We start from the raw sequence: 26,640 nt of genomic DNA on the forward strand, positions 1-26,640 counted from the left end.
TGTGCCTCAGGCAGCAAAATGTCTTGGGCTGGCCTTGCATGGCCAATGCAAACACACACATGCATGCAAGCACAAAGCTTTCTCTCTTTCATTGTGATTCCTGCTTTGCAGGGCGTTGGACTAGATGACCAATGGGGTCCTTTTCAACTCTACCGTTCAATGATTCACTGACCCTCGCAGGCATGCCGTCACATGCACACATCCCACCTAAAATGTATAAGGTCTTTATGTTTTTTGAAGGGTGGGGCTTCACGGTCCAGCTTCAGATAGTTATGTAAAAGTTTTCATCCTCCAGCCTTGCATTGGCTGAAAACGTAGCCAATGACTGGGGAGCATGTGGGTGTTGCAAATCCCCCCGTTTCCTGGATCTCGTGCATATAAACCCAGCGCCTGGAATGGTGAAAGGCAACAGCTGAGAGAAACCAAACTCCGAAGAGTCGCAATGGCTTCCACTACGTTCCTGACTCTGCCTTCCGGCAGGAAGATGCCGCAGCTGGGCCTGGGCACCTGGCTGGTAAGCAAAAGGGATGCTTTGCGCATCTAAATTGTTGTTCCTCTCTCGCTGACAGGAAACTGGGTGGGAGGCTGAGAGCCAGACCTCCTCAAAACTTTCTCCCAATTTAGGGGTGGCTATGGGATTCTCTTGAGAGAAATGCGCTTTTCCTCAGTCAGTGGCAGTTTGTTTTATTTATTTACAAAGGCATTTACATACCACTATCCAGAAAAGGTAGGGACGCAGGTGGCGCTGTGGGTTAAAGCCTCAGCGCCTAGGGCTTGCCGATCGAAAGGTCGGCGGTTCGAATCCCTGCGGCGGGGTGCGCTCCCGCTGCTCGGTCCCAGCGCCTGCCAACCTAGCAGTTCGAAAGCACCTCCGGGTGCAAGTAGATAAATAGGGACCGCTTACCAGCGGGAAGGTAAATGGCGTTTCCGTGTGCGGCTCTGGCTCGCCAGAGCAGCGATGTCACGCTGGCCACGTGACCCAGAAGTGTCTCCGGACAGCGCTGGCCCCTGGCCTCTTAAGTGAGATGGGCGCACAACCCCAGAGTCTGTCAAGACTGGCCCGTACGGGCAGGGGTACCTTTACCTTTACCTATCCAGAAAAGGGATCGGAGCAATTTACAGCAATTGAATGTTAAACCACACAATCAAAACCACATTTTAAAAAGTTTAAATCAGAAATCGGTGAACTGTTTTGGAAATATGGATTCTTACTGGCCTGGCAGGAAAGTAAAGTTTTCAGCAGGCACTTAGAAGTTGGCACGGAAGGCACCTGCTGAATCTCTTGTGGCAGAGAGTTCCACAGCACCAGGCCAATGAGACTAAAGGCTCAGCTCCTTGCTGTTGTCAGGTGCACCTCACCAACTTGAGGAATGGCCAGTGATGTTCCTGCAGATGATCTCAGTAATCGAGCTGGGATTTGAGGGTTCAGGAGGATGGGTAGCCAGTGCAAATGCTGGGGGGGGGGGGCGGCATTAGGAATAGAAAGAGGGATTCTGTGATCATTCCCCACTTGTGGGTTTCCTAGAGGCATCTGGGAGAATAGGATGCTGGACTAGGTGGGCCATTGGTCTGGTCCAGCAGCCACCATCTTCTTTCTTATTATTATTTTATTTACTGCATTTATATCCCCCCCCCTTTATCTGTGGAGCTCAAGGTGGCAGAGCGTGGTTCCCCCTCTCCTCATTTAACCCCCACGGCAACCCTGCAAGGGAGGTTAGGCTGAGAGGCAGTCACTGCCCCCCAAGGTCACCCAGCAAGCGTCATTGCCGAATGGGGATTCGAACCCATGTCTCTTGCAGGTTCTAGTCCAACACTCTAACCATTACACCACGCTGACTCTCAAGTTCTTACCTGTAGCTGTGATCTTTTGTGGGTGGTGAAGGGATGAGCTAGCTGCGAGGGAAACTGTTTTCTGTTAATAATTTTAATATTTCTTGTAAACTACTTGGAAGCTTTACTACAATCAAGTGGTATATAATTTTTAAAAAATGATTTTTATAATCTTGCAGACTAGAAGTTAGCCATCCCTGTTCTGAACTTTGGAGGGAGGGGAGAGACTTCTGAGTTTAGCAAATAAGTTGACTAAGAAAAAATCAGGATGGCTTATTGTAGGAAGACAGAGCTTTTACTCCTTTCTAAACTCTACTACAAGATTCAATAGAGGCCACCAGCTTAGATAGCTTTGGGTAAGGAAAAAAAAACCTTTTCCCAAATTCATGAAGGATTGGTGGAGCTTCCATGTTCAGGGACGGTCTACCTTTGAATACTTGCTGGGAGGAAAGGAGAAAAGAGATTTGCTGCCTTCATGCATTTTTATAGGGCACGGTGGGGGGCATGGGAGATGAGTTCATGGAACCAAGGGCCCAGTGGCCCAAAAAAGTTTGGGAACCAATGATCTGAAGTTGAATCCCATCCACCCCCAATCTCCAAAGTGGGGGTTAGTGGCAGCTGGGAATCCTATCTCTAATGCCCAAAGCATGATTTTGCTGGTGAGCAGAGCTTAGCAGTTCCCATGCTATTGATGCTCATTTTGAGCTTTTGATAAAGTAAAGGTAAAGGTACCCCTGCCCGTACGGGCCAGTCTTGACAGACTCTGGGGTTGTGCGCCCATCTCACTTAAGAGGCCAGGGGCCAGCGCTGTCCGGAGACACTTCCGGGTCACGTGGCCAGCGTGACATCGCTGCTCTGGCGAGCCAGAGCTGCACACGGAAACGCCGTTTACCTTCCCGCTGGTAAGCGGTCCCTATTTATCTACTTGCACCCGGAGGTGCTTTCGAACTGCTAGGTTGGCAGGCGCTGGGACCGAGCAGCGGGAGCGCACCCCGCCGCAGGGATTCGAACCGCCGACCTTTCGATCGGCAAGCCCTAGGCGCTGAGGCTTTAACCCACAGCGCCACCTGCGTCCCCCCAAGCTTTTGATAACAGGTGACAAAGAACTTTCTTAGTGGTCCTTTAACCTAAAGAACAAAATGCTTTGTGGTTTTTAATGATAACAGTGCAGGAGGGGGGGGGGCATTGCAAAGCAAAACGAATCTGCTTTGGGAGGTGGCTTACAAGCACGCCCCTGTTTTCAACTCTGGGGTGTAGGAGCCCCCATTCCTCAATCGGATGCCCTCTGCCTGTTTGGGGGACTAAAACACCCCTCCATTGCTAGCCATCCTGGCCCTGCCAGATGGGTCTGTTGGAAGCTGGGTCTGCAATTGTAACCACCGTTATAATTATCCATATCCTTTCCCCCAGGCTGGGACTCAAAGTGACTTGCCCAAATTAAAATGACACAGATAAAAGACAAAAAGCTTTAAAGTTATAGAAGACGATCGTTGAAAAGTAACCAAGCTCTAAAACAAACTAGTAAAATGCAAAAAAATAAAATAAAATAAATTCCTTCTAGTAGCACCTTAGAGACCAACTAAGCTCATACCAATACCAAACTTAGTTGGTCTCTAAGGTGCTACTAGAAGGAATTTATTTTATTTTATTTTTTTGCATTTTACTAGTTTGTTTTAGAGCTTGGTTACAGGTGCTACTGGAAGGATTTTTTTGCTTGTTTCGACTACGGCAGACCAACACGGCTACCTACCTGCTATTAAAATGCAGATGTTAAAAACAGTACAGCACATCTGGGCCAAAGCTCTGAACTTTCAGATTTGAAAATAGCAGATCAGCAGCCTTGAAAATGAGGGATCAGCAGCCTCACCTGTCCCGGGGACACTCTACGGGATAGCTAACAATCCGGAGAAGCAGTGGGAAACGGCGCTGGAATAAGGGAATTTCCCGCAAAAAAAGGGAAGGTTGACAGCTATGATCTGGGTGGGGGGTGCCCAGTTTGGAAAAACTGCTCTGGAGGGGGATCAGGCCCTTCCCAGGCCTGCTGCATTTGGGCAAGTTGGCAACTTTCACCAGCCCCAACTTGCCCCGCAGCAGCTCTCCCTGTCCAGAAGAGCCAGACCATTGCAGGTGGGAGGAGTCCGTTGGCTGGATGGAGAGAGGAAATAAGAAACATTTCGCTCTGGAAATCTTATCCCATCCTGGGCAGCCAGGAAGCGCCTTGGGGCAAGGCAGGGGAAGGCGAGGAGAGGAACCAGCTGCTGGCCACCTTCCTTGTCCGACAGAAAGGCCCCTACTTTGCCCCAGGCGACCAAGCCCCGGCTGAGATTGGGAACATCCACCCTCCCTGTCTCCCGTCCTTTGGGGGAAGGAACAGCCAAGCACAGCATTGCAAAGCAGGCACATCAACACCCCTGACAGCTGGCGGTGACCCCAGCAAATATTACCGTGATTCATATAACTGTAAAGTTGGAAAGAATCCCAAAGGTCAGCTTAGTCAAGCCACTCAGAATGCAGTTAGATAGCACTTATATCGTGACCAAGGCTGTTTCAAGACTCCAACAGCCCTGTGGGGTAGGCCACATTGTTCCCATAACTTTTCTTTACGCTTTAAATCCTCCAGCAGGCATGTCCAAAGTCGGTTTCGGTGGCCTGATCCGGCCCGCCAGTTGGTTTAATCTGGCCCCTGTAAAATCCTACAAAAACCTCAACAACTTCAATCCTCAAAAAAAAGGTCAACAACTCTGGTTGGCCCTCATTCATGGCTCTTCACTTCATCAAATCTGGCCCTCTTTGAAAAAGGTTTGGACACCACTGCGGGAACAAAAGGCAGGTTCCCACCTCCAATACCGGAGACAGCGCATGCCCACCATGGCTGGCAGACACTGGTCCTCTTATTTGCCATGAAATTGCTCACTGAAGTTGGCCCAACCTAAGGTGCTTTGTGGCACAAGGGTGGGCATCTCTTTCAGGCCCAGGCTGCTAGTTTTTATAGCGGAGGGTGTCGGATATACAGTGGTATCTCTGGTTACGTAACTAATTCGTTCCAGAGGTCCGTTCTTAACCTGAAACTGTTCTTAACCTGAAGCACCACTTTAGCTAATGGGGCCTCCTGCTGCCGCCGCGCCACTGGAGCATGATTTCTATTCTCATCCTGAAGCAAAGTTCTTAACCCAAGGTATTATTTGTGGGTTAGCGGAGTCTGTAACCTGAAGCGTATGTAACCTGAAGTGTCTGTAACCCAAGTTACCACTGTACACCATAAAACTAATTTCAGGGCAGCCTGCATCATTAAACTATATAAAATCAGCAAGAACAACCTTATGAAATCTATAGGGCAAGAACATAAAATAAAGAAGTCCATTCCTCCCCTGGTCATCCTGTGATAAATAAGCCATTCTTAATTCAAGAAGAAACTCTGGCAGAAGAGGGGTGTTTTAGTCTGGGTTCTTCAGTAAATGGGCTCCTTGCCCCCCCCCCCAGCTCAGCATAATTCGCACCAGCCACTCCTCTCCCCTCCTTGCCAGAATACCAATTTCCTTTGTTTACACAAACACAAAATTTCTTCCAGTCGGCGTAAACCTGGCTCCGGGCAGGACTTCTTTCAGGACAAAAAAACAAACCCACGTACGTTCTGCCTTTGAGAACAGCATAACGCAAAGCAGACATCTTGCCTGCTTGGCAAATTGAAGTCAGGCTCGCTGGGACATCCGAAAAAGAGAGAAAGAGGGTCTTCTTAACAAAGACATCAAAGAATGGCAGCAGCTTTGGGGCAGTTTTTGGTGGGGAGGCTTAGGGTAACAGGGACTGGGCATGATGTGAGGTGAACTACGGTCTGTGGGCTACAGTCAACTTAAATGAAATAAATATGTAAAAGGATTATGGTGAGGGGAGGGAGAGGGACCATTTTCAGGCAGAGGGTCAGATTACCTGAATGGAATAGGGATGGACAGGGTCAGATCCAAAAGTGGTTGGGGCCACATTCACACATTCCCAGTACACAAACACACACAAACAATGGGTAGAGTTAGTGAATGGTTTCTTGGGACTGGGTGATACTCAGAGAACAGTGCTTTATTCAATGCTTTTAACTTTAAGTTACTGCAAAGTTACAGAGCTGGTAAATTCTAATCTGTTTAAGCACATTATTTTTAAAAAAAATATGCAAAAGAAGAATGAATTATACAAAATGTACAATGGAGAGGGGAAAAACCAGATGTACAGAGTTTGCAAACAGGTGTTCCAAAAGGCAATAATCAATATCTATTTCACAGTAAATCTATACACATTTGTTGCATTAATTTGTTTTTTTAGAAGTATGTTCTAAAGTGGTTTCTTATGTACATTAAGGATACATATTTAGAATCCGATTGTGGTTATATTGTCGGGTCTTTTTCTTATGTTTGTACATCTAATTAAATAGTAGCAATATATTATAGGATGTGTGTTTTACTATTAAAAAACTTTTACAAATATTTTAACCCATGATGCTCAAAGTATCAATGAGTCTCTTGTGCGCTCCCTGCATAATCAAGTGATTGTTCTTAATGCAGGGTGAACAGGGCCTCTTGCAAAATCATATTTTACATTCTAGTCAATGAGTATTAACACAATAGGCGTGGGAAATGCAAAACAGGTGTATGTTTAGGTATGTCTAGCCTGGAAAAGAAAAGACTGAGAGGTGCTGTCATGGTCATCTCCAAACATCTAAAAGGCTGTCAGACAGAAGTTGGAGCAAGCTTGGTTTCTGCTGCTCCAGAGGGGAGGACACAAAACAATGGCTTCAAATTACAAGAATGGAGATTCTGACTAAACTTTAGGAAGGTGGTGGACTTTCATTGGAGGTTTTTAAATAGAGACTGGATGGCCTTCTGTCAGGGATTTTAAAGCTGTGTATTCCTTCATTGCAATGGCTTGGACTAGTTGTCCATTGGGTTCGCTTCCAACTCTACAATTCTATGATTTAAATACACATGTTGGAGTTGAGTATCATTTAAATTGGTGGGACTGACTTCTGAGCAGATCAGGTTGTCCAAATTTTCCAAAGTGCCAGTTCTTACAGAAAGGCAGATAAGTCCTTTCTTTTTAAACCCCGTGAAAGTTCTAATCTACAGGGCTCTTGAATTCATTTTACAAACACTGGAAATTCCCAAACGGTCCATTTGGACTTTTGAAGAACTTATTATGGGCAGCAAAACTTTTTTCTTTGCGGCCAAGGGGCCTGCCTTAATGTTATGCATTTTGCAGGAAATTGTGTATTTGTTCTTGTCCTCCCACACAAAGGGCTTCCACTGGCTCCGTTCCACAATTCAGAATTAAGATGCCATTCGCTTGACTGACACAGGTTTCGAGTTGTATTTCCTGAGGCCAAGCCCAAAATTAAGCCCAGATGGGAGGCTTGGAAGCTTCAGTTCCCTCCTCTACCGTCCCCTGATGCGTAACCAATTTAATCTAGCTGAGATGCAGAGAGGGGGGAAACTTCTTCACGCAGCACAGAGTTAAATTATGGCACTGGCTCCCACAGGAGGCAGGGATGGCCACCATCTTGAATGGCTTTAAAAGAGGATTAAAGAAAGTCAGGATGGAAAGGGCTATCAATAGCTGCTAGCCAGGTTGGCTAGCCTGCCTTCATGGTCAGAGGCAGCAATGCTTTTGAAGACTAGTTGCTGGAAACCACAGGAGAGGAGAGGCCTCTTGTGCTCCATGCCTGCTTGCTGGTTTCCCGCCGGGCCGGCATCTGGTTGGCCGCTGTGAGAACAGGATGCTGGACTTGATGGGCCCGATCCAGCAGGCTCTTCTGATGTTCTTATATGTGTGCAACAGGTGAAGCCAGCTGCAGTCATACAAGGCTGGGTTCTGCAAACTGGGAAACCTTGTTATGCTTCCAGTGGCTTCCTCATGAGAGGACTCCAACTGCCCGCCCACTGCAGAATAGGAAACGGTTGGTTGCGCCATCTCAACAGAAAGGGAGCCATATCTGCCAGAGTGCCCATTAAGTGGGACACAATCTTAGTCAGGCTTCCTCAGACTTGGCCCTCCAGATGTTCTTGGCCTACAACTCCCATGATCCCTAGCTAGCAGGACCAGTGGTCAGGGATGATGGGAATTGTAGTCTCAAAACATCTGGAGGGCCGAGTTTGAGGAAGCCTGATAAGCAATGCACTGTGTGATTCCTTGAAGTATCCCAGAGGTACAAACACTTATGACACATGGTGTGGCTTCTGGTAAGAATAGGACAAGATCCTCTCTCTCTCTCTCTCCTCTCATTGCTTATTTCACTTCTTCTTCTTTTGTTCATCTGATAAATATAAATTTATCAAGCATTTCCAGGGCAGCTCACAAAATTTAAAAAGGATGACAATAAGATTGTTAAATCAAGTTAATCAACCCAGTCCGTTGCAGTCTCCCTCACAGAGTTGTGGGGTGGGGCAAGTCTAATGCACAGCACGTTATAAATGATGTACAGTCCTTTCTTGCAACTTGCTTGCATTTGACTTGCACAATTGCAGCTTCACAAACTTGGCAGGTCAGAAAGATTAAAATCTCTTTCCACTGTGGGCTTTCCTGCCACACTGATTGCTTTTCATCTCTCAGGCTTGCTTACTGGGCTCTGGGAGCTTCCCAGAGCCTGGGAAGCAAGGTGAAGAGCTTAAAACCTTGCCGCTTTGCACCGGGGTGAGTGGGACAAGGCCTGTTTGGTGCACTGGCTACACAAAGTAGGGTTGGTCATGCAGGGGCGGTTCTGGAGTGGTTCTAGCTACACTCAATTTCAGCTTTACACACAATCTCAAAACCTAACCCCCTGCGCATGTCATGAGTTGACTGTCTCTCTCTAGGGTGGAGAACCCTCGCAGCCAGAATGAGGTGGGCTGGGAAGGAGGAGGTATCTGCCATGGCTAGTTCTTGCAGTGGCGTAGCGTGGGTTATCAGCACCCGGGGCAAGGCAAGTAATTTGCGCCCCCTAACCCATGGATTTGCACCCCCTAACCTGTGGATTTGCGCCCCCTAACCCGTGGATTTCCCTAACCCCCAGATGTTGCGCCCGGTGCGGCCAGCCCCCCCTGCACCCCCCACGCTACGCCACTGAGTTCTTGCAAGCTGCTTCCTCAGCTGTGCCTCCGGGGTGAAGGCCCCTTTCTTGCTCAAACCATTTGGCTTAAATCTGCACCCCAAATTCCTGGCGCAGGTTCCCCGTTATTTCAATTTCCACCCAGAATAATGTTCGGACAGAAGTTGAAATGCAAATGAAGGCCAGCCTCCCAGCCTGGCTGTTTACAGGAGGCGGCCTCTGCCGTGTCACGCGAGGCCCCTGGCCACGTTGCCAGCCCTGAGGCTGCCTCGAACGGGCAGCATCTGTGCCTCCAACACAGAGCCAGCCTGCCCAACCTCTCGCTCAATGCTTCCTTGTTCTGCAAAGCTGGCAGCCATCTCTGTTGGGCGTTATCATGCCAAGATCACAGCCACAGGCAGAGGCATGTGACGACTGTTCTGCCAGCTTAATCCCATCCACACCCTGCAAGCTAAGTGGAGCGTTGAGCCAGCTGTGAAACGTCTTGAGAGAAAGCCACCTGAGGGCACATCTGCACAAGCGACTTACATTGGCCTAACCCTTCCTCTCCCCCGGGGAGCAGGGAGTTCTGAGAGGGAGGCATGGAAGGAATGTCCTCTACCTCTATGAGAGAATTTTTGGCAGAAGCCAGCTCTCTCAGATCACATCCAGATGACCTGTTTCTTGAGCTTTCGTCCTCATTTGTTTGCACAAAGTCTTTGAGGAGGATATAGAAACATCAAATTGTAGAGTTGGGAGGGAGCCAAAAGGCCATCTTGTCTCAGTTATGTCCATTGCTTATTGAACAACAATTGCTTTGGGCAGAGGTCATGCAACAGGCGTCATCAACACAGTGCCCATGGACACCAGTGTGCCAAGCAGCATGTTTCATGCGTCTTAGTATATATCTCCTCAAAAATTCACAATGCACAAGAGGTCATTTATTCTTCCTGCTCAGATCCTGTTTGCACAGCCTCAGCCAATCCAACAGCATGCCCCCTTAGCTATGCCTTCCTTTCACTGGTTGCCAGGATTGGCACTGGGTGTCCACCTTCCCACAAGTGTGGCAGCTGATGTAGGTTCCTTCCAACCCATTGAGGAAGAAGGCTGTGCTGGGGAGAGCATGCCCACACAAAGATGTGGTCCTCCTGTCTCTCTTTTCTGCTCTTTTACATGTGGCAGCCATTTTGTGCTGTGCTACACCTCCAGGGCAGCCATTTTGTGACTGACGCCTACAGCACTTTCTCCAAACTTTTGGTGGGGGCCCCCATTACAATGTCACATCAAGTAACCACTATTGTACACTTGTCACTTGAAACCATTGGTTCAAGTCCCACTTTCCAGAACCAGGAGAAAACAAGTTTCTTTCATGTAACAGCCCTTTATATATTTGAAGATGGCTGTCATACCTCTTCTTTCTGGAGTTCTCAAAAGCTTTCATACATACATGTCACATAGAGGAGGGAGAAAGGTTGTTTTCTGCTGCTCCAGAGAAGCGGACACGGAGCAATGGTTCCAAACTACAAGAAAGAAGATTCCACCTAAACATTAGGAAGAACTTCCTGACAGTAAGAGCTGTTTGACAGTGGAATTTGCTGCCAAGGAGTGTGGTGGAGTCTCCTTCTTTGGAGGTCTTTAAGCAGAGGCTTGACAACCATATGTCAGGAGTGCTCTGATGGTGTTTCCTGCTTGGCAGGGGGTTGGACTCGATGGCCCTTGTGGTCTCTTCCAACTCTAGGATTCTATGATTCTATGACTATTTTGTGTTGTTTTGGTTGGCCTAATTAAGCCTATTGGCCTAATAATGGCTTGGGGTTGTATTATTTTTATTTTTATTATTGCATTTATATACCACTGTTTCCTCCAAGGAGCTCAAGGTGATCTACCTGGTTCTCCCCTTCTTCACAACAGCCCTGTGAAGTAGGTTAGACTGAGAGGCAGTGACCGGCCTCCAAGGATACCCAGGGAGCTTCGTGGCGGAGTGGGGATTCGTACCCTGGCCGCCCAGGGCCTAGTCTGATGCTCTAACCACTACACCACACTGGCTTTCATTTGAACTCTTGCCTCTTTCTTTCTTGTGAGGCAGGACAACTGAGCCTGGCTGATAAGACCAGAAAAGGGGCAAAGCAAGGGACCCTGGCTGGGGCAGGGGGTTGTGGGTGTTTCTTCAGAGCAAGCTTCCTGCGCCTCGCCTTGCCAGAGAGCTGGGGTTGCCTGAGGGACTCGGCCACAAGGCAAATAAAGCCTTTCTTCTCTGTTCAAATAGGCAGAGCTCAAATTCTCATCCAGCCCTTGTTGGCGTGAAATGGAAAAGAGCCAGTTCAAGATAATGGATTGTGCTATCAAGTTATTGCTTAACAAGGAAAATAAATAGTACCCAGCCCTTGTGTACACCCCTCTCAACGGGTGGACAGGTGTTTTGGTGTCCAGTTAATTCATCCAGGTCTGTCTCTTGCTGCTTCTGGTTCTTTTTCCTCCACAGACCATGGGTGGTTCCCCTAAATCTGGCCACAAAAAGGCTGTTTACCTGCAGTGTTTACCCCTCCCCAGTTTAGACATCCATTTACGCTGCTCAGGGTGTCGGATCATGCCCACAGAGCACCTGACTGCTTAAGTCTTTAACAGGATTCTTTAGCTGAGATCTGTGCATTGCAAGGGGTTGAATTGGAGAACCCTGCAAGTGTGGTTCTAGGCCAACAAGTGACTGCTTTGTGTCTCCCTTTATACAACTCACCGAGGGAAAGGCTTAAGTTTGTTTCATAATTTCCTGGAAGATCAACCAGATTATTTCAGAATTAATGGTTGCTGGCCAGTGCCCACGTGTTTGTAACCTGGCACAGGGCTTCCCAAGCTGTGGTCCAGGCAGCAACAGCTGCCCATGAGCTTCATTCAGGTGGTCATAGGGACTCTGTGGATTTGGGGTTGGAGACAGCAGGCAGCCCATCCATCACGCTAAATGTTCATGTTGATTTTTAATTCTTGAAGTCTCCTTGTCTCAGAGTACTTGAAACTTGCTCAGTGCTCTTGGTGGACCACTTAGTGCTTTTTCTGTCTTTTCCAGCAACTGTGCTGCGCTGTGCTAGATTAGTCATAGCATCATGGAATCCTAAAATTAGGTGGGACACCCAGGGACCATCTAGTCCAGCCCCCCTGCGATGCAGAAATCACAACTAAGGAATCTCTGACAGATGGCCAGCCAACCGCTGTGTAAAAACCTCCAGTGAAAGACGGTCTGAGATGCCAAATGATTTCCAATCAATTTTTTGCTGCTTTTATTTATTATGTATTGCACTTAAACCCTGACTTCCTCTCTCACTTCCAGGCATCACCTCTGCTTTCCATGTGTGTTTGTGAAAGGGGGGTCTTGAGGGCATGATATCTGCATTTCCAAGGGTCAAACGAAGTCTTCTCTTCCTATCAGTCTCCTCCAGGTATCGTCCAGGGGGCCATTGAAGTGGCGATAAAAAACGGCTACCGGCATATCGACTGTGCCTACTTTTACGACAACGAGGGGGCCATCGGGGAAGCTTTCGAGAAAGTGTTGAAGGAAGGGCTAGTGAAGAGAGAGGACCTTTTTATTGTCAGTAAGGTGAGCTGCTGCTGCCAAGAAGCTGTGAAGCTATGAATACAAGTCCCTGGGGGAGGCTGGGTCTGAAATAAGCTTTGAAAGCAAAATCCAAAAGTCTGAAGTTTCTAGTTCAGAGCTTCAAGTTCAAATTTCAGAGACTGGATATCCAAATTTGCATCTTGGTTATATAAAATAATAATAATAATAATAATAATAATAATAAATAAATAAATAAATAAATATTATTTATACCCCACCAATCTGGCTGGGTTTCCCCAGCCACTCTGGGCGGCTACCAACAAAATATTAAAATACAATAGTCCGTCAAACATTAAAAGCTTCCCTAAACAGGGCTGCATTCAGATGGTTCTTTTCCCATCATTTGGTAGATACAAAGGCAAGGAAGTTTACCTTGTTTATTGCTCCTCATTTGTCTCGTGTTTTTCCAGAGAAGCTCCCACCATCGTATTTAAGCCTTTGGGGGGGAAAAAGCCTTTAAAAAAAAATAAAAATTACAGCAATATGTAAATGAAATTTCCAATTATTTTGAATTCATGCAAACTTTTAGACATGCACAAATTCTGGTTGGGGAGATGGCCTGTGTCCTGTGATGCTCTGAGGAAGAAGAACAGCAAGGAGGGCCGCTGTCCTAGAGGGGCCTCTGGCCTGGTCCAGACACAATGCACCTCTGATGTTCTAAATTGCATGTCTCCTCAGCCTCACTTGAATGCTCTTCCTTTGGCAGCTGTGGAATAGCTACCACGCTCCTGAAGATGTGAAGCCAGCTCTCCTGGAAACCCTGAAGCTGCTGCGCCTGGATTACCTAGATCTGTACCTGATGCACTCTCCCATGGGCATTAAGGTGAAATGGAAGTCTGCCTGGCTGTCCTGAGCAGCTCATTCTTCCAGCTGTTTCCCCAGAAAGGTCTCTCTGGAAATGACCTGCTCTATCTAATCTGGAAACCCCCACCCAATAGTCCTTGACTGAGCCAAGTTGGCAGGAGCGGGGGGGGGGGGGAGACACACACACTTTGCAGCTACACAGGAGTCAGGGAAATGCACTCTGCACCTGCTCAGGGGCATTTAAGTCTGTTTGCGTTTCATACGTTTCAGTAGCACCGAGACTTGCAACGCAGAATGAAGACTGCCTTTGGTCTGCTGGCAGGTTCAGTGTGGGAAGTTTGGATATTCACAGGTGGGGCTCACCTGAAGCAATGAAGATCTGCCCATGGAGAGTGATCCATGGGGCGGCTCCTCTGCACAAGCCTTGCAGAAATGAACAGGACCCGTGCAAGAGGCCGGCAGTCGTGTCCCGTTCATTTCAGTATGGCTCTTGCTCGAGCAGAGCTTTCCAAACTGTGTGTCGCAACACGTTCGTGTGTCGGCTGCAGTGTGTAAATATGCCACGTGAATGCTCCCTGTGCTGCTCCTGAGGCTGGAAAGGGGTTTAACCTCTGGTTTGCTTGTAAAACTGAATTGCCGTGTGGCCGAATGATGCAAAACTGAATGATGCATGTCTAAAAAGTGTCACACCAACATGAGAAGCTTGGGAAGCGCTGTGCTAGAGGAATAATCTGTGTCTCAGGTTCATCAGGCGGGAAGCAGGCGCCACCTGGTGGCAGCAAGATGATCCTGCTGCACATTTTGCATGACTAAATACATTGGTGCTCCAATCAGTTCACATTCTATTTGATTATTGATCTACTAAATTTATATACCGCCCTTCACCCAAAGATCTCAGGGCGGTACACAAAATACATAATAAAGACAAGAACAAGGAAAACCCATAATGCCCCTCCACAAACACATTTAAAAGCACATAGAATGTCCTTTTAAATAGTGGGGGGTGCGGGTGGCGATAGCGGGCCAAAGCGTGGGAGCATTAGGGAGGGGGGTGCCCTGGGAAGGCAGGTGAACAGGCAAGCAGACCGACAGATGAGGAGGGGGAGGAGGAGCAGAGCAGCCCCCCCCCATGGGTGTGGAGGAAGTCACTGGCAGGGTGCAAAAGTTCAAAAGAAAAATAAAGAAAGAATAATAAAAAAGCAGTGCACTCTCCCCCTCACACAGAACATCTCCCAAAGTTCATGTGGGCAGATTGAGGAGCGGATTTTGGCGGTGCCCAGTTGCTAGGGCACCTTCCACACGAGCTTTAGAAAGATACCCGCTGCTCAGTGGCATAGCGTGGGTTGTCAGCACCCGGGGCAAGGCAAGTAATTTGCACCCCCTAACCTGTGGATTTGTGCCCCCTAACCCATGGATTTGCGTCCCCTAACCCTAACCCCCAGATGTTGCGCCCAGTGCTGTTGCCCCCCCTGCACCCCCCACGCTACGCCACTGCTGCTGCTGACCAATCCTCTGTCCTGCTCTCTGCCATGCTCAACGCTCATGGGGCACCGCGACTGCCCCATGGGTAGGTTGCCGAGCCGTTGCCCCTTCGTCCCAGCCCATCGGCAGGTGGTGCCAAGGAGCTCCACCCCACCCCACACTGCTCTCCCCCATTGCCAGCTGGTGCTGCTGGTCTCTGGGGTGCTGCAGAGGTGAGTGGGGGATGCTGCTGGGGCAAAGGTCTCAAGGGGTTCGATCTGTGCACATTGAAGATAAGATAAGAGGTCTTTGTGGTAGAGTCTTTCATTGACTTTATTCAGTACTGGACTGGTGGACTCAGGGAGTGCTCATGGTCCGTGGGTCAGGGGGCACAATACTTGCCTTGCCCCGAGCCCTGGCAACCCACACTATGCCACTGGCACCGATACGTCTCCTTGCCAAGGGCGCAAGGGTACACCTGCTGGGGGGAGGGGATGCCTTGATGGCTAGCACAGTCTCTCCCCCCCCCCCTCATGCTCTCATTCTCCTTCGTGTAGAATGTCAAGGGTGATACCTTGCCCCAGAAGGATGGGAAGGTTCTGCAGACCGATGTCGATTACGTGGACACATGGAAGGTAAGCGACAACCACTGTGCCTCTTGCCACAAGTTGCCTGCTGGATCAGAGTCCTGCTGACAGAGACACCGCCAAGGAAAGGGGCTCCTGACTTGGCAGTAAGCCCCACTGAATTCAGTGGGCCTCACTTCCAGGTAGTCATGGCTAGCCTTACATTGTCTTGTTCCTGTCCTAGGGACTAGTTCATACACAGAATCATAGTAAGCAAGAAACACAGGCGGCTTTTTAGAAAGTCCAGCTTGGATCCCTGGTGGTGGGAGAGAACAATGCTGCGAGGGCAGCTCACCTTTCTAAAGTCTCTCTCTCCCCCCCCCCCCAATCTTTGGGTTGGATATTTATATGACAATAAGCGTCCTGCCTCCATCCCAGTCCCTCTTTCCGCACGTCATTTGGTCACGCCACACTTTCCCATCCTCATCATGTTGCAAACCTCCTCCAGCAAACAACCCCCCCCCCCCTTAAAGTGGATTTTTGTGCTAGGGCAACAGAACCTTTCAACTCACTTTAATGGTGCAGACACACCCCTACAGTTTGGGGGTGTGCTTGAATCCCTCCTGAAAAATAGCTAGAGTCTTTGGAGGGTTGTGACTTCTGACCAGTAAGACGCTGAGTTTGTTGGTCAGGTCCTGCACCTCTCCCACAGGCCTCCTAAGCACCATTTCTGCAGAGACTGGCAGGAGATAAGTGACAGACTAGCCTAGAGAAATGGCGGGGGCAGGTTTGGGCCTTTCTTCGCAGCCCACGCCACCTCAAAACACACAGGGCTACCACTTCACACCTTTGACTACCAGCCATCGTGTGTAGAGAAAACACAACCGGATCTTCTTCCCTCCCATGTCCCTGTTGCCTCTAGAGTGACCTTTGCCGACCTGGTGCCCTGCAGATGTTTTGGACTACAACTCCCATCACCCTTAGCCAGGGACCAGCTGCTTTTAAACTTTTGGACTTGTCCCTTTTCTTGCAGGCTATGGAGAAGCTGGTGGATGAAGGCCTGGTGAAGTCTATTGGGGTGGCTAACTTCAACCAGTGCCAGTTGGAGCGGCTGCTCTCCATCGCAAGGATTAAGCCAGATGTTCTCCAGGTATCGTTCTTCTTCTTCTCCCATTTGGAAGTGTCAGAATTGTATCCAATAAGAGGGAGGCCATGTTAGACAGCCTTGGCCATGGGTTCAAATTCCCACTTGCTTGAGGATGCACCTGGTGGCCTTAGAAGCTCATGTTATGATCTCCCAGCATTTGCTCCCTGGCTTTATTGATATGTGCCACCCCAATCTCCAAGCAGTGAGAGACTCCAGGGGTTCCACGTGCGTAGCCCGGGTTTGGTTTCCTTGTGGTGTTTTTAGGATGTATGGTGTAATTTGCACATCTATACAACCTGAGCATAAGATGGAGGAGCTCACAGCATCAGCACCCCAACAGATCTTGCTTCTCCATCAGTCACAGCTTTGGATCCAGCACAGAGCAAGCTGGTCTCTGTTTCTCTATCTTCCAGCCTGCTTCCAGCTCAGCTCTGTCTCTCACACTCTGGCTACTGTTCTCTTACCTAGCAGCTAGTGAGCAGGTGGAGGAAAGGCCCACCATCACTTGTAGTTCTTTCAACCTAGCCCATTCTTTTGGGATGCTAATGAGGACACTTAAGCAGGGGCGCCGACTTATAAAAAATATTGGGGGGGCCCATACCGGGGTCCTGCCCCGAGAAGTTTTCTAAATTTTAGATGAAAATTAGTGAGTTTTAAAGTTTTTAAAAAGTATTTTAGAGTCATATGATCAACATTAGAACCCCGAAAACTCGACTCTCTATAACTCCACACTCCGGGAAACTCGACAAGCCTGAAACACTTTTTGGCTTTGAAAAAAGAAACAAAACATAAACACGCACGGTATTTTCGTAAAAAGCTAATTTAATTTACAGTAACAATTATGCTTATAGACTATTACAGAGCAGTGAATATATAGCTCTGAAAAGACTGAAATGATATTTAAATAAATCCTAAACTATCATTAAAAGAATAAAACATAAAATATTGCTGTCGCACAGTAATAGCACTTTGATTAATAAGTGAAATAGCTAATTTAAGCTTACTTTGAATAAGGCTGAGGGTTCATTAAATAAAAATAATATCTCAAAGTTAATGCTTTAATACAGTTAATAAAGTTAATACAGTATGCCTAATACTGTATGTAAATACTGTAATACTGTATGTAAATAACGGGCTTTAATTGGGTCTTACACCCTAAAAATATTTAAGTATTTGAAAATAACTAATACAGTACTATAGTAATATAGAAATACAGTACTAAACTAGTACTAATATTTCGAAACTGAAAATTTAACATTCTGTATGTATTTAATTCTCTATTTTATAAAGATTTTTAATATCTGACAGTGAGTTTGGAGTAGCCCAATGCAAAAATCCTGAGGATCCATGTGGATCCATGCTTTGTAACCACATTTTTGCACCACTGTGACCCTAGGCAACAGTGGGTGCGTGGTTTTTTTTGGTGCAAGATGTAGCCATGGACATGCTATGTGATCTGATGGTGAATTTGGGGTGACCCAATGCAAAAATCCTGAGGATCCATGTGGATCCGTGCTTTGTAACCACGTTTTTGCACCATTGCAGCCCCAGGCAACAGTGGGTGCGTGATTTTTTTGGTACAGACTGTAGCCATGGACATGTAATGTGATCTGATGGTGAATTTGGGGTGACCCAATGCAAAAATCCTGAGGATCCATGTGGATCCGTGCTTTGTCACCACGTTTTAAATGGGGAGGGGAGGAAAAACACAGAAGGGACAAGAAGCCCAAGAGGGGTGTGCGGAGAAGCAGCTGGCTAAGAATGCAGGGGAGGAGTTTAACGGGGTGGGGGGAGGAAAGGAAGGCAAAAGTGTTCCCCCCCCCCAAGCCAGCCCTCTCTCTCTCTCTCCCACCTGCGAGTCCCTAGAGCACGGAGAGGAGGAGGTGGTGGGCTGGAGCCTGCACGCAGTGTGACTAGGAAAGAATTAGAAGGAAGGACTCGATCCTTTCCTTAACCCTCTGCTTGCCAGGAGGGTAGGGGATTCCCTGCTCTTTGTTGAGTTTGAGCAAACGCAGCAACAGAAGCGGGTGGGCAGTAAGACATAAAGAATTACCTGACGTTCAGAAGACATCTTAAGGCAGCCCTGTTCAGGGAAGTTTTTAATATGTAATGCTGTACTGTTTTTAACACTGATTGGGAGCCGCCTAGAGTGGCTGGGGAAACTCAGCCAGATGGGCGGGGTATAAATAATAAATTATTATTATATATTATTATTATGAGGCAGAATGCAGGAAAGCAGCAGCTTCCGCCTTCCCTCCGCCTGCCCGCCCGATCTTATTTTTGCCTGATTTTTGCCTATTTTTGCCCCTGCGCTCCGGCGAGTCAGCTCCAGGGACCACACATTCGCTCAATAACACGCACAGACATTTCCCCTTACTTTTTAGGAGAAAAAATCTGCGTGTTATAGAGAGAAATTTACGGTAATAATTTTCTTAAATTATTGGGGGGGGCGGAGCCCCCCAAACGAATTTTTGAGGGGGCTCGGGCCCCCTCAGGCCCCATGGAGTCTGCGCCTATGCACTTAAGTGGCCAGCTAAGGTCTTTGTCTTACAAAAAAGCTTGCCTGATAGGTCCAGCAACCTCTTCTGTTAGTTTGCCTACCCATGCTCTAGGCTCTCTCTCTTTCCTCCACAGGTGGAGCGGCACGTATACCAGATCCAGCGCGCGCTGATTGCTTTCACCAAGGCCAAAAAGATGGCCCTCACAGGATACAGCCCCTTGACATCCCCCAAGCGCCCCTTGTAAGACACTGTCTTTTGTACCTGAAGGGCCCCCTGTTCGCATCTTCAGTAGTTCCTCTGGCAGGCAATACCGGGTTGGGGGTGGGATGGCTAGCCTGCAAAGAAGGGCCTCTGCAGGTGGCTTGTGGACTTGGCATGCGTCCTGATTTCCCTGCACAGCCTATGGCAGAGAATAGATTATATCCAGTATCTATTGAGCATTCATTCTGTTTTCTTTGGGTTGGATATTTATATGACAATAAGCGTCCTGCCTCCATCTCAGTCCCTCTTTCCGCGCGTCATTTGGTCACGCCACACTTTCCCATCCTCATCATGTTGCAAACCTCCCCCAGCAAACAAACCCCCCCCCTTAAAGTGGATTTTTGTGCTAGGGCAACAGAACCTTTCAACTCACTTTAATGGTGCAGACACACCCCTACAGTTTTGGGGGGGGGTGTGCTTGAATCCCTCCTGAAAAATAGCGGGAGTCTGGAGGCACCCTGAGTTCCGTCAGGACACAGTTCTCCAGTGGAGCTTCATTCCTAGAATAAAGGACCAGGTGGAGTGGAGACGTCTTTAAGACATCCTCGCTTGCACTGAGCTGTTGGGAGTGAAGGAAGTGTCCCCCAATCTGGTCAGCTCTTGCATGTAAAAGGTACAAAGCCAGAATCACTGGAGCAGTCAACTCCTCAAAGGTGTTGTGACTTGATTTACTGAGTTAAAAAGCAGATGATTAGATTCAAATGTGTGTTCATATTACTCTTCTTGAGACACCAAGGAAAGGGAAGATGATTTGTAATTTGATAAACAAAAACAACCATCTGTTAGACCTCTAATAACCTCTCTTTAAAGGTAAAGGTAAAGGTACCCCTGCCCGTACGGGCCAATCTTGACAGACTCTGGGGTTGTGCGCCCATCTCACTTAAGAGGCCAGGGGCCAGCGCTGTCCGGAGACACTTCCGGGTCACGTGGCCAGCGTGACATCGCTGCTCAGGCCAGAGCCAGAGCCGCACACGGAAACGCCGTTTACCTTCCCGCTGGTAAGCGGTCCCTATTTATCTACTTGCACCCGGAGGTGCTTTCGAACTGCTAGGTTGGCAGGCGCTGGGACCGAGCAGCGGGAGCGCACCCCGCTGCAGGGATTCGAACCGCCGACCTTTCGATCGGCAAGTCCTAGGTGCTGAGGCTTTAACCCACAGCGCCACCTGCGTCCCAGAACCTCTCTTTAATTCTCTTTAATTCATTGCTACAAACATTCAGCACAAGCAGAGTAGATTGAAAACCAGACCTATCAATTAAGATATTTCCCCTCTCTCAACCCTCCCCCCTCCAGATTAATTAGCTAAAGCTTCGGTTGCTTAATCCACATGCTGATAGCCCTGGGCTCCTTTGGAAGGGAGGCATAGACACTTAAAAAACTAACTGATTGAAAATGCAAAAGAAAAACAGCCTTAGTTTGAAAGGCTCTTTCCCCTCTAGCCCTCCAGGTCCTCTGGATCCTAAGAATGGCATGGAGGACCCTGTGGTGAAGGAGACTGCTAAGAAGCATGGGAAATCCCCAGCTCAGGTAAAGTGTTCCAGGTGTGCAGGTGTGTGTGGAGGTGTGTGCAAATGGTACCTGTCCAAACAGAAAACTTCTCCTTTTTTGCAAGTTGACTGCTTGTGTCAGGAGTTACGACCCAAGATCAGAGGTGGGTGGGGAATACAGAGAGCAAGGCAATGGTACCAGTTTCGAAAGTGTTGTATTAATTTTGCTTGTCAAATAATTCCCAATCATGCAACACAGCCACTCAAGCGCTGCAAAGATTGTTTCCTCTAACTAGCCAGCCAGCCTATTAGCCCAGAGGGATGGCTGGAGGAGGGCACTGGAGGGCAGCTCGCTGGGGTCTGCAGAGCCCTTTCCCTCAAAATGTCTGTGTCTCTAAAGTACTTACCATTTTCCTGCCGTTAGTTGTTCAGTCCAAGTCTCTTTGTTGACGAAGGCCCAAGTTGCATGGCAGGCAAGCTGACATTGCATAATCAGGATGCTGTTGCCCTTTGTGGAAGACCACTGCCCTCACTAGGCAATTTCAACCAGTCCTTGCCTTGACAAGCTGTAACTTCCAAGGAAAAGAGATAACCTCTTGGTTTCCCAAAGTCAAAGCCCTGCTTATCTGAGATGATTCAAATTGCTGAAAGCTGTTGTCGGCTGAGTTAACATCCAGTCAGACAGTTTCTCCTTCGTTCAGCATGTGACTGATTACATTTAAAAGAGTCGTATGATAGAGATAATGGAAGCAAAAGTGTCGTGAATACATGAGTCCACAAGGTTTATTGAACAAAACAGCTGTTTTTTTATCATGGTTCTTATTGCATGTGCAGTTTTTCTTGAGCTACTTCTAGGGCTTCATGTGAGTTAGAAACAACAATAAAAAAATAAAATCCAGTAAAACATTTTTTAAAACATAACAAAACACCATAATGTTTCTTCCTGAATGGCCTCCTAATAAACAGCTTCAGTACCTTGGTCAGGTTCTGACTTTGGTGGATCTCTAGAAGGCCCCTTCCTAAACCCCCTCTCTTTGTGCCTTTGCTCTCTGAAGTCAGTGCAGGGGCAAGGAACGGCCTTTGCTGTTGGTCTGAGGATTGGGGAGGGACCATAGACTCAGATATACAGCTGCAAATAAAACATTTTAAGTGTGCTTTAAGTGCAATATACTGTGTGACACTGGATGGCGACGACAAGCCTTAGGGAAAATTCAATGTATTTTTAAAAGCACTTTAGAAAAAAAGCATTTTCAGACCATTTTTTGTATGTGTGTAGATTTCACACATGAAGAAGCTCCCATGTTCAGTCCCTGACACCTCAGTTAAAAGATCGGATGGCAAAACTCGGAAATACTCTGTGGGCATAGCAGATGATAATGAGCTATATCATCTCATCTGATCCTGTATATAAAACAGCTCCGAATCTTCACAAGGATGCACCAGGGCACAGAAGCTGTAGCACTAAGATAGGAAGGGGATGGTAGATTCTTACATGGAAGCTGAATTGACTGGCGCTGCAGAACTGCTACTTGCAGTATCTCGGGGACATGAGTAAGAATCTCTCCCAGGTGACCAGGTGGGGGAAGCTCGGTACAGTGGTACCTCGGGTTACAGATGTGTCAGGGAACTGACATCAGAGCGAAAAGCGGAGGCAGGGCTCCAGAGCGATGCCGGAGAGGGAACCAGTCGGGGGGAAGGAATTCAGCGTGACACCAATAGTGAGGAGATGGAGGAATCGGTGTCAGGGCTCCAAGACCCTTCAACCGAAACCAGCGGAGAGAGCGCTGGCACGCCCTTGCCATCCCCTTACTTGCGCAGACGCGTTCCGCGCAGGGAACATAGGCGGAGACTTGGGGTCAAGCAGCTTTTATGCTGGAAGAGATTCAAGAAACGCCCACTGGCAGATTCTGCAAGTGACTAACAGGTCACGGAGGGCGAGCTCTAACCCTGAACGTGTTTGAGCAAACCATCTAATCGAAGTGGAGGCAGTTTACGCACGAGTAACCACACTATACCATTACAAGATGCTTCAGGTTACAGACTCTGCTAACCCAGAAATAGTACCTCAGGTTAAGAACTTTGCTTCAGAATGAGAACAGAAATCGTGCGATGGCAGCGGGAGGCCCCATTAGCTAAAGTGGTACCTCAGGTTAAGAACAGACCTCCAGAATGAATTAAGTTCTTAACCAGAGGTACCACTGTACTGGCAACACTGGCCAGCAGTATTCAGGCAGAGGCATCTCTCAGCCATACCCAGAGAGGCCGGGGATTGTACCTGCAGAGACAGTGACTGCTTCTATTCATGCATCACTAACAATATCCATGGACGTATGCTGGCAGGCTATATTATTATTACCGATAATATTTATTTCTAACCACCTCCCTTTTCTGTTTAAAAACACACACATGAAGCGCTTACAGCGAAGGCACAGTAAAAATATCTGCAAGGCCTTTATGGTGGCTGTAGTGTTGACAGTGGAGGGGCCACTGACCGTCCCCTGGGTGAGGGCAGCTGGTTCAAGGCAATCTGGGTTGGTGGTCCTGGCTCTTGAAAAAGGCAGGTGTCCAAGTTTGTGATGATGAATGTTGCCAGTTCCCGGACACAGCAAGTACATGGAGAGTCCAAATGATGACCAGTCTCTCCTTATCGCCAATGTCTCCACAGATTCTGATCCGCTTCAACATTCAGAGTGGCATAGCCACTATTCCAAAAAGCCAGACACCTGCTCACATCATCGAGAATTCAAAGGTAAAGTAGACGTCAAGCTCTTTCTGCTAACACCGTTAAATGCTTCAAGATGCTGCAGACTGGAGCCTTAAAGGGCCGAAGTTTAGGATGCTACTTGAAGTATGAATAGTGTCATCTCGCTGTTAAGGGGGCTAGTAAGCCCATAGATATCAAAGCTCTTCTTTTGAAAAAGTGTACTTGATTGTTTAAATATTTGTTCCTTTGGGCTATTAAGCACTGAGAGTATACCACATATTTTAAATTCGCATGAAAATAAATATAAAAATGCAGCATTAAGCTAGATCTTGAAATGCCATGATCCATAATTCAACTATCTTGTATTCCGAGCAGATAAACGGGAAATTAATGGACAGGTCCATTAATCTCAGTGGAAATTACTTAGATGGTTATCACCCAAAAAGACCAGTATCACAGTTAAACAATATCAACTTAAAATGTCTATTATTATTTTTTACAAAAGGGAGGGAGGGGTTCGCCTTTGTAACCTCAGCCAAATGGAAGGCCAAACACTGAGTTTTCAATGAGTTTTGAAGCATGGGTTGTGAAAGTCTCTTATAGCCCCACATAATTTGCCTCCATCTGACTGATGTCAAAAGGTAGTTGGGATGCAGGAGAAAGTTGTTTAAAAAAAAATATCCATTAATATATTTGCTACCAACTTGAAAGTAAGGGGGTTTAAAGTTTCTGTCTTGGATATCAGGCCTCAGATCCTTTGGGGTTTTCTCCTTTTCAAAGGCTGCACCTACTTGCACTGTGCCAAGCCAAGTAATTCCAAGCAAAAGTCATTGCTTCTGTTCTTTTATAGGTTTTTGATTTCCGACTGACGGATGAAGAAATGAAAAAGCTGGAATCGCTGCACTGTGGGGCACGGGCTGTGGCCTGGGACATCTTAGGGTGAGTCTGTGTGCTGAAAACATCAGACACTTTAGGGTGTGCAACATGTAATTATTTTATTGCCTTATATCTCACCTTTTTCTTAAAGATGCTCAAAGTATCTTTAATCCCCACAACAACCCTGTGAGGTACGTTAAGCTGAGAGGCAGCGACTGGCACATGGTCACTTATGGCTTAGTGGGGATTTGAACCACGGTCCCCCAGGTCCTACTCCAACGCTCTAACCACTACACCACACTGGCTTCCCAGCACAACGTGGAGATCAAAGGTGCTTTCTAGGTGGATGAAACACCCACATTGGCCTCTGTTTGACCTGTAAATGGGGGAAATGTGGCTTTCCTGAGCTCTCTCCGGCTCATGAGGTTGCTGACAGTCAGATTGGCCAATGAAGATGGGCCCCAGCTCCTTAGCGATAAACCCACCCACTGCATCCATCAGATTTGCCAGAGCCAGCAACTCAAGTCTTCCGTGGCCTTATGTGATGCCAAGGGCAACGCAGCTGGGAAAGACTAAGCAGAGGCTCAACCTCTGAACTCACATGGGGCGGCCAACTTTTTGGGTGAGCGCTCTGCAACTCAAAACCACAGGAGGCAGCACTAACTTTGTTGGGTGCTTTGTTTATTTATTTCATAAATTTTGTACCTCGCTTGATTGTTAAAAACACACATCAAAAACCTCAAAGTGGTTTACAAAAGAGAGAAAACAAAAAAATTACCAGTAACAACATTAATAAGATAAAACCAGCAATAAACCAAAAACAGATTAAAACGCACAGCAACATTCTACATGTCTGGTTAGCCTTGTCTAAACAAAAATGTTTCTAGCAGGAGCCAAAAAGAGCACAGCCAAGTTGCCTGCCTGATAGCAATGGCCAGGGAGTTCCAGAGGGTAGATGCTGCCACACTTAACTTTAGCATCTCCACGCAGACACGCGGCTTTGTAAGCATTGTTTATATTTGGAAACAGCTGTATGTGGTAGGAACAACCAGCGGTTTTTTTGTTTTTGTTTTTGTTTTGGAATCATAATAATAATTATTTATACCCTGTCCATCTGGCTGGGTTTCCCCAGCCACTCTGGGCTGCTTCCAACAAAATATTAAAAATACAATAAAACATCAAACATTAAAAACATCCCTAAAGAGGGCTGCCTTCAGATGTCTTCTAAAAGTCAGATAGTTGTTTATTTCATTGACATCTGATGGGAGGGCGTTCCACAGGGTCAGTGCCACTACCAAGAAGGCCCTCTGCTTGGAAAAACGACCAGCGTTCACAGCAAAGCTTTTAGGTAGAAGATGCTGCAGGGCTGTCATTGATTTAAGAATTGTTGCTTTTCCTTGCAGGATGGGGACCCACAAGCACTACCCTTTTACCAAGGATGAGTGATTCTGCAAGCAACAGCGCTCACCCCTCCCGGGCTTCAAGGCATGGAAATAATGGAGATGGCTTCTGCATTTTGCATCTAACCAAAGCGAGTTGATTCTGCTCTCCCAAGGCTGACTGCTCCATGTCCTCCCTGTGTCTCATGGGGCATAAGTGAAATGAGGACGAGTGGTTTGTCTGCAGTGAGATCTGATGCTTCTGCTTCCGCTGGACTTGACCCTGCCCCACTGGCAGAGGAAGGGGGTGCGACAGGTGCGGCCTGCCCTAGGTGTCATCCCTGAGGGGGGGTGACATCACTGTGCCACCCCCCTGGGAGGCTAGCCCCACCCCCAAGAAAACAGCTAGCCCCGCCTCTGCCCTGCCCCACATGTTGGAGTTTAAATGCTTGACTTTATATGCACGCTCAGCTTTCTGCATTGCACCTGCAGTTTGAAAAGTTCTGTATGCTTGGGGTGAGGGTTAATGTTGTGTGTTCCATTTTCCCCACTCTGAAAGTTCACTGAATGGAAAAAATAAAAGTATTCTCCCATAGTACGATTACACGAGTCTCATGACTTATTTGCAACTTCACTTTATTTCTGATTTGTAATTTGTTAAGTTGTGGGTGAACATATCAGACGACATAGCGATGCTTCAAACAGCTCTTGTTTATTCAGAGGCCAGAACAGAACTGAACTGAAGGGCTCAGTCAGCCTGCTTATATAGAGCTCCAGTACAACGTAACTGTAACAACTTTCTAAAACTATCCAATCATTGAACGTCACTTTCGATCCCTTATTTGCATAACGATCTACAGTATCCCCCTGCTGGCCCAGGGTGAGAACTTCAGTACATAACATAATTAATACAGAATTATTTGACTTTTCATGTCAAAGTGCAAGTAGGTACCGCTCCAGCGGGAAGGTAAACG

General features: G+C 47.4%; 1 protein-coding gene and 1 long non-coding RNA gene across 2 annotated transcripts; one reads left to right on the forward strand and one right to left on the reverse strand.

Moving 5' to 3' along the window:
* Nucleotides 1–356: 356 nt before the first annotated feature.
* On the forward strand, nucleotides 357–26,264 carry LOC307222364 (aldo-keto reductase 1B-like). Its single transcript, XM_079987574.1, has 10 exons — nucleotides 357–514; nucleotides 12,297–12,464; nucleotides 13,189–13,305; nucleotides 15,305–15,382; nucleotides 16,347–16,463; nucleotides 19,095–19,201; nucleotides 20,660–20,747; nucleotides 23,373–23,456; nucleotides 24,262–24,350; nucleotides 25,691–26,264. The coding sequence occupies exons 1-10, from the start codon at nucleotides 443–445 to the stop codon at nucleotides 25,731–25,733; spliced, it is 963 nt and encodes a 320-aa protein (XP_079843700.1). The 5' UTR covers nucleotides 357–442; the 3' UTR covers nucleotides 25,734–26,264.
* LOC307222428 lies at nucleotides 12,426–22,303 on the reverse strand. The gene is made up of 4 exons (XR_013841756.1): nucleotides 21,115–22,303; nucleotides 19,223–19,361; nucleotides 12,855–12,918; nucleotides 12,426–12,536 (listed from the first exon to the last, which is right to left on the reverse strand). It is a non-coding gene; the product is annotated as an uncharacterized lncRNA (long non-coding RNA).
* Nucleotides 26,265–26,640: the final 376 nt, after the last annotated feature.

The sequence above is a fragment of the Podarcis cretensis genome (assembly GCF_951804945.1).
Source record: "Podarcis cretensis genome assembly, chromosome: 8".
Classification (NCBI taxonomy): Eukaryota; Metazoa; Chordata; class Lepidosauria; order Squamata; family Lacertidae; genus Podarcis; species Podarcis cretensis.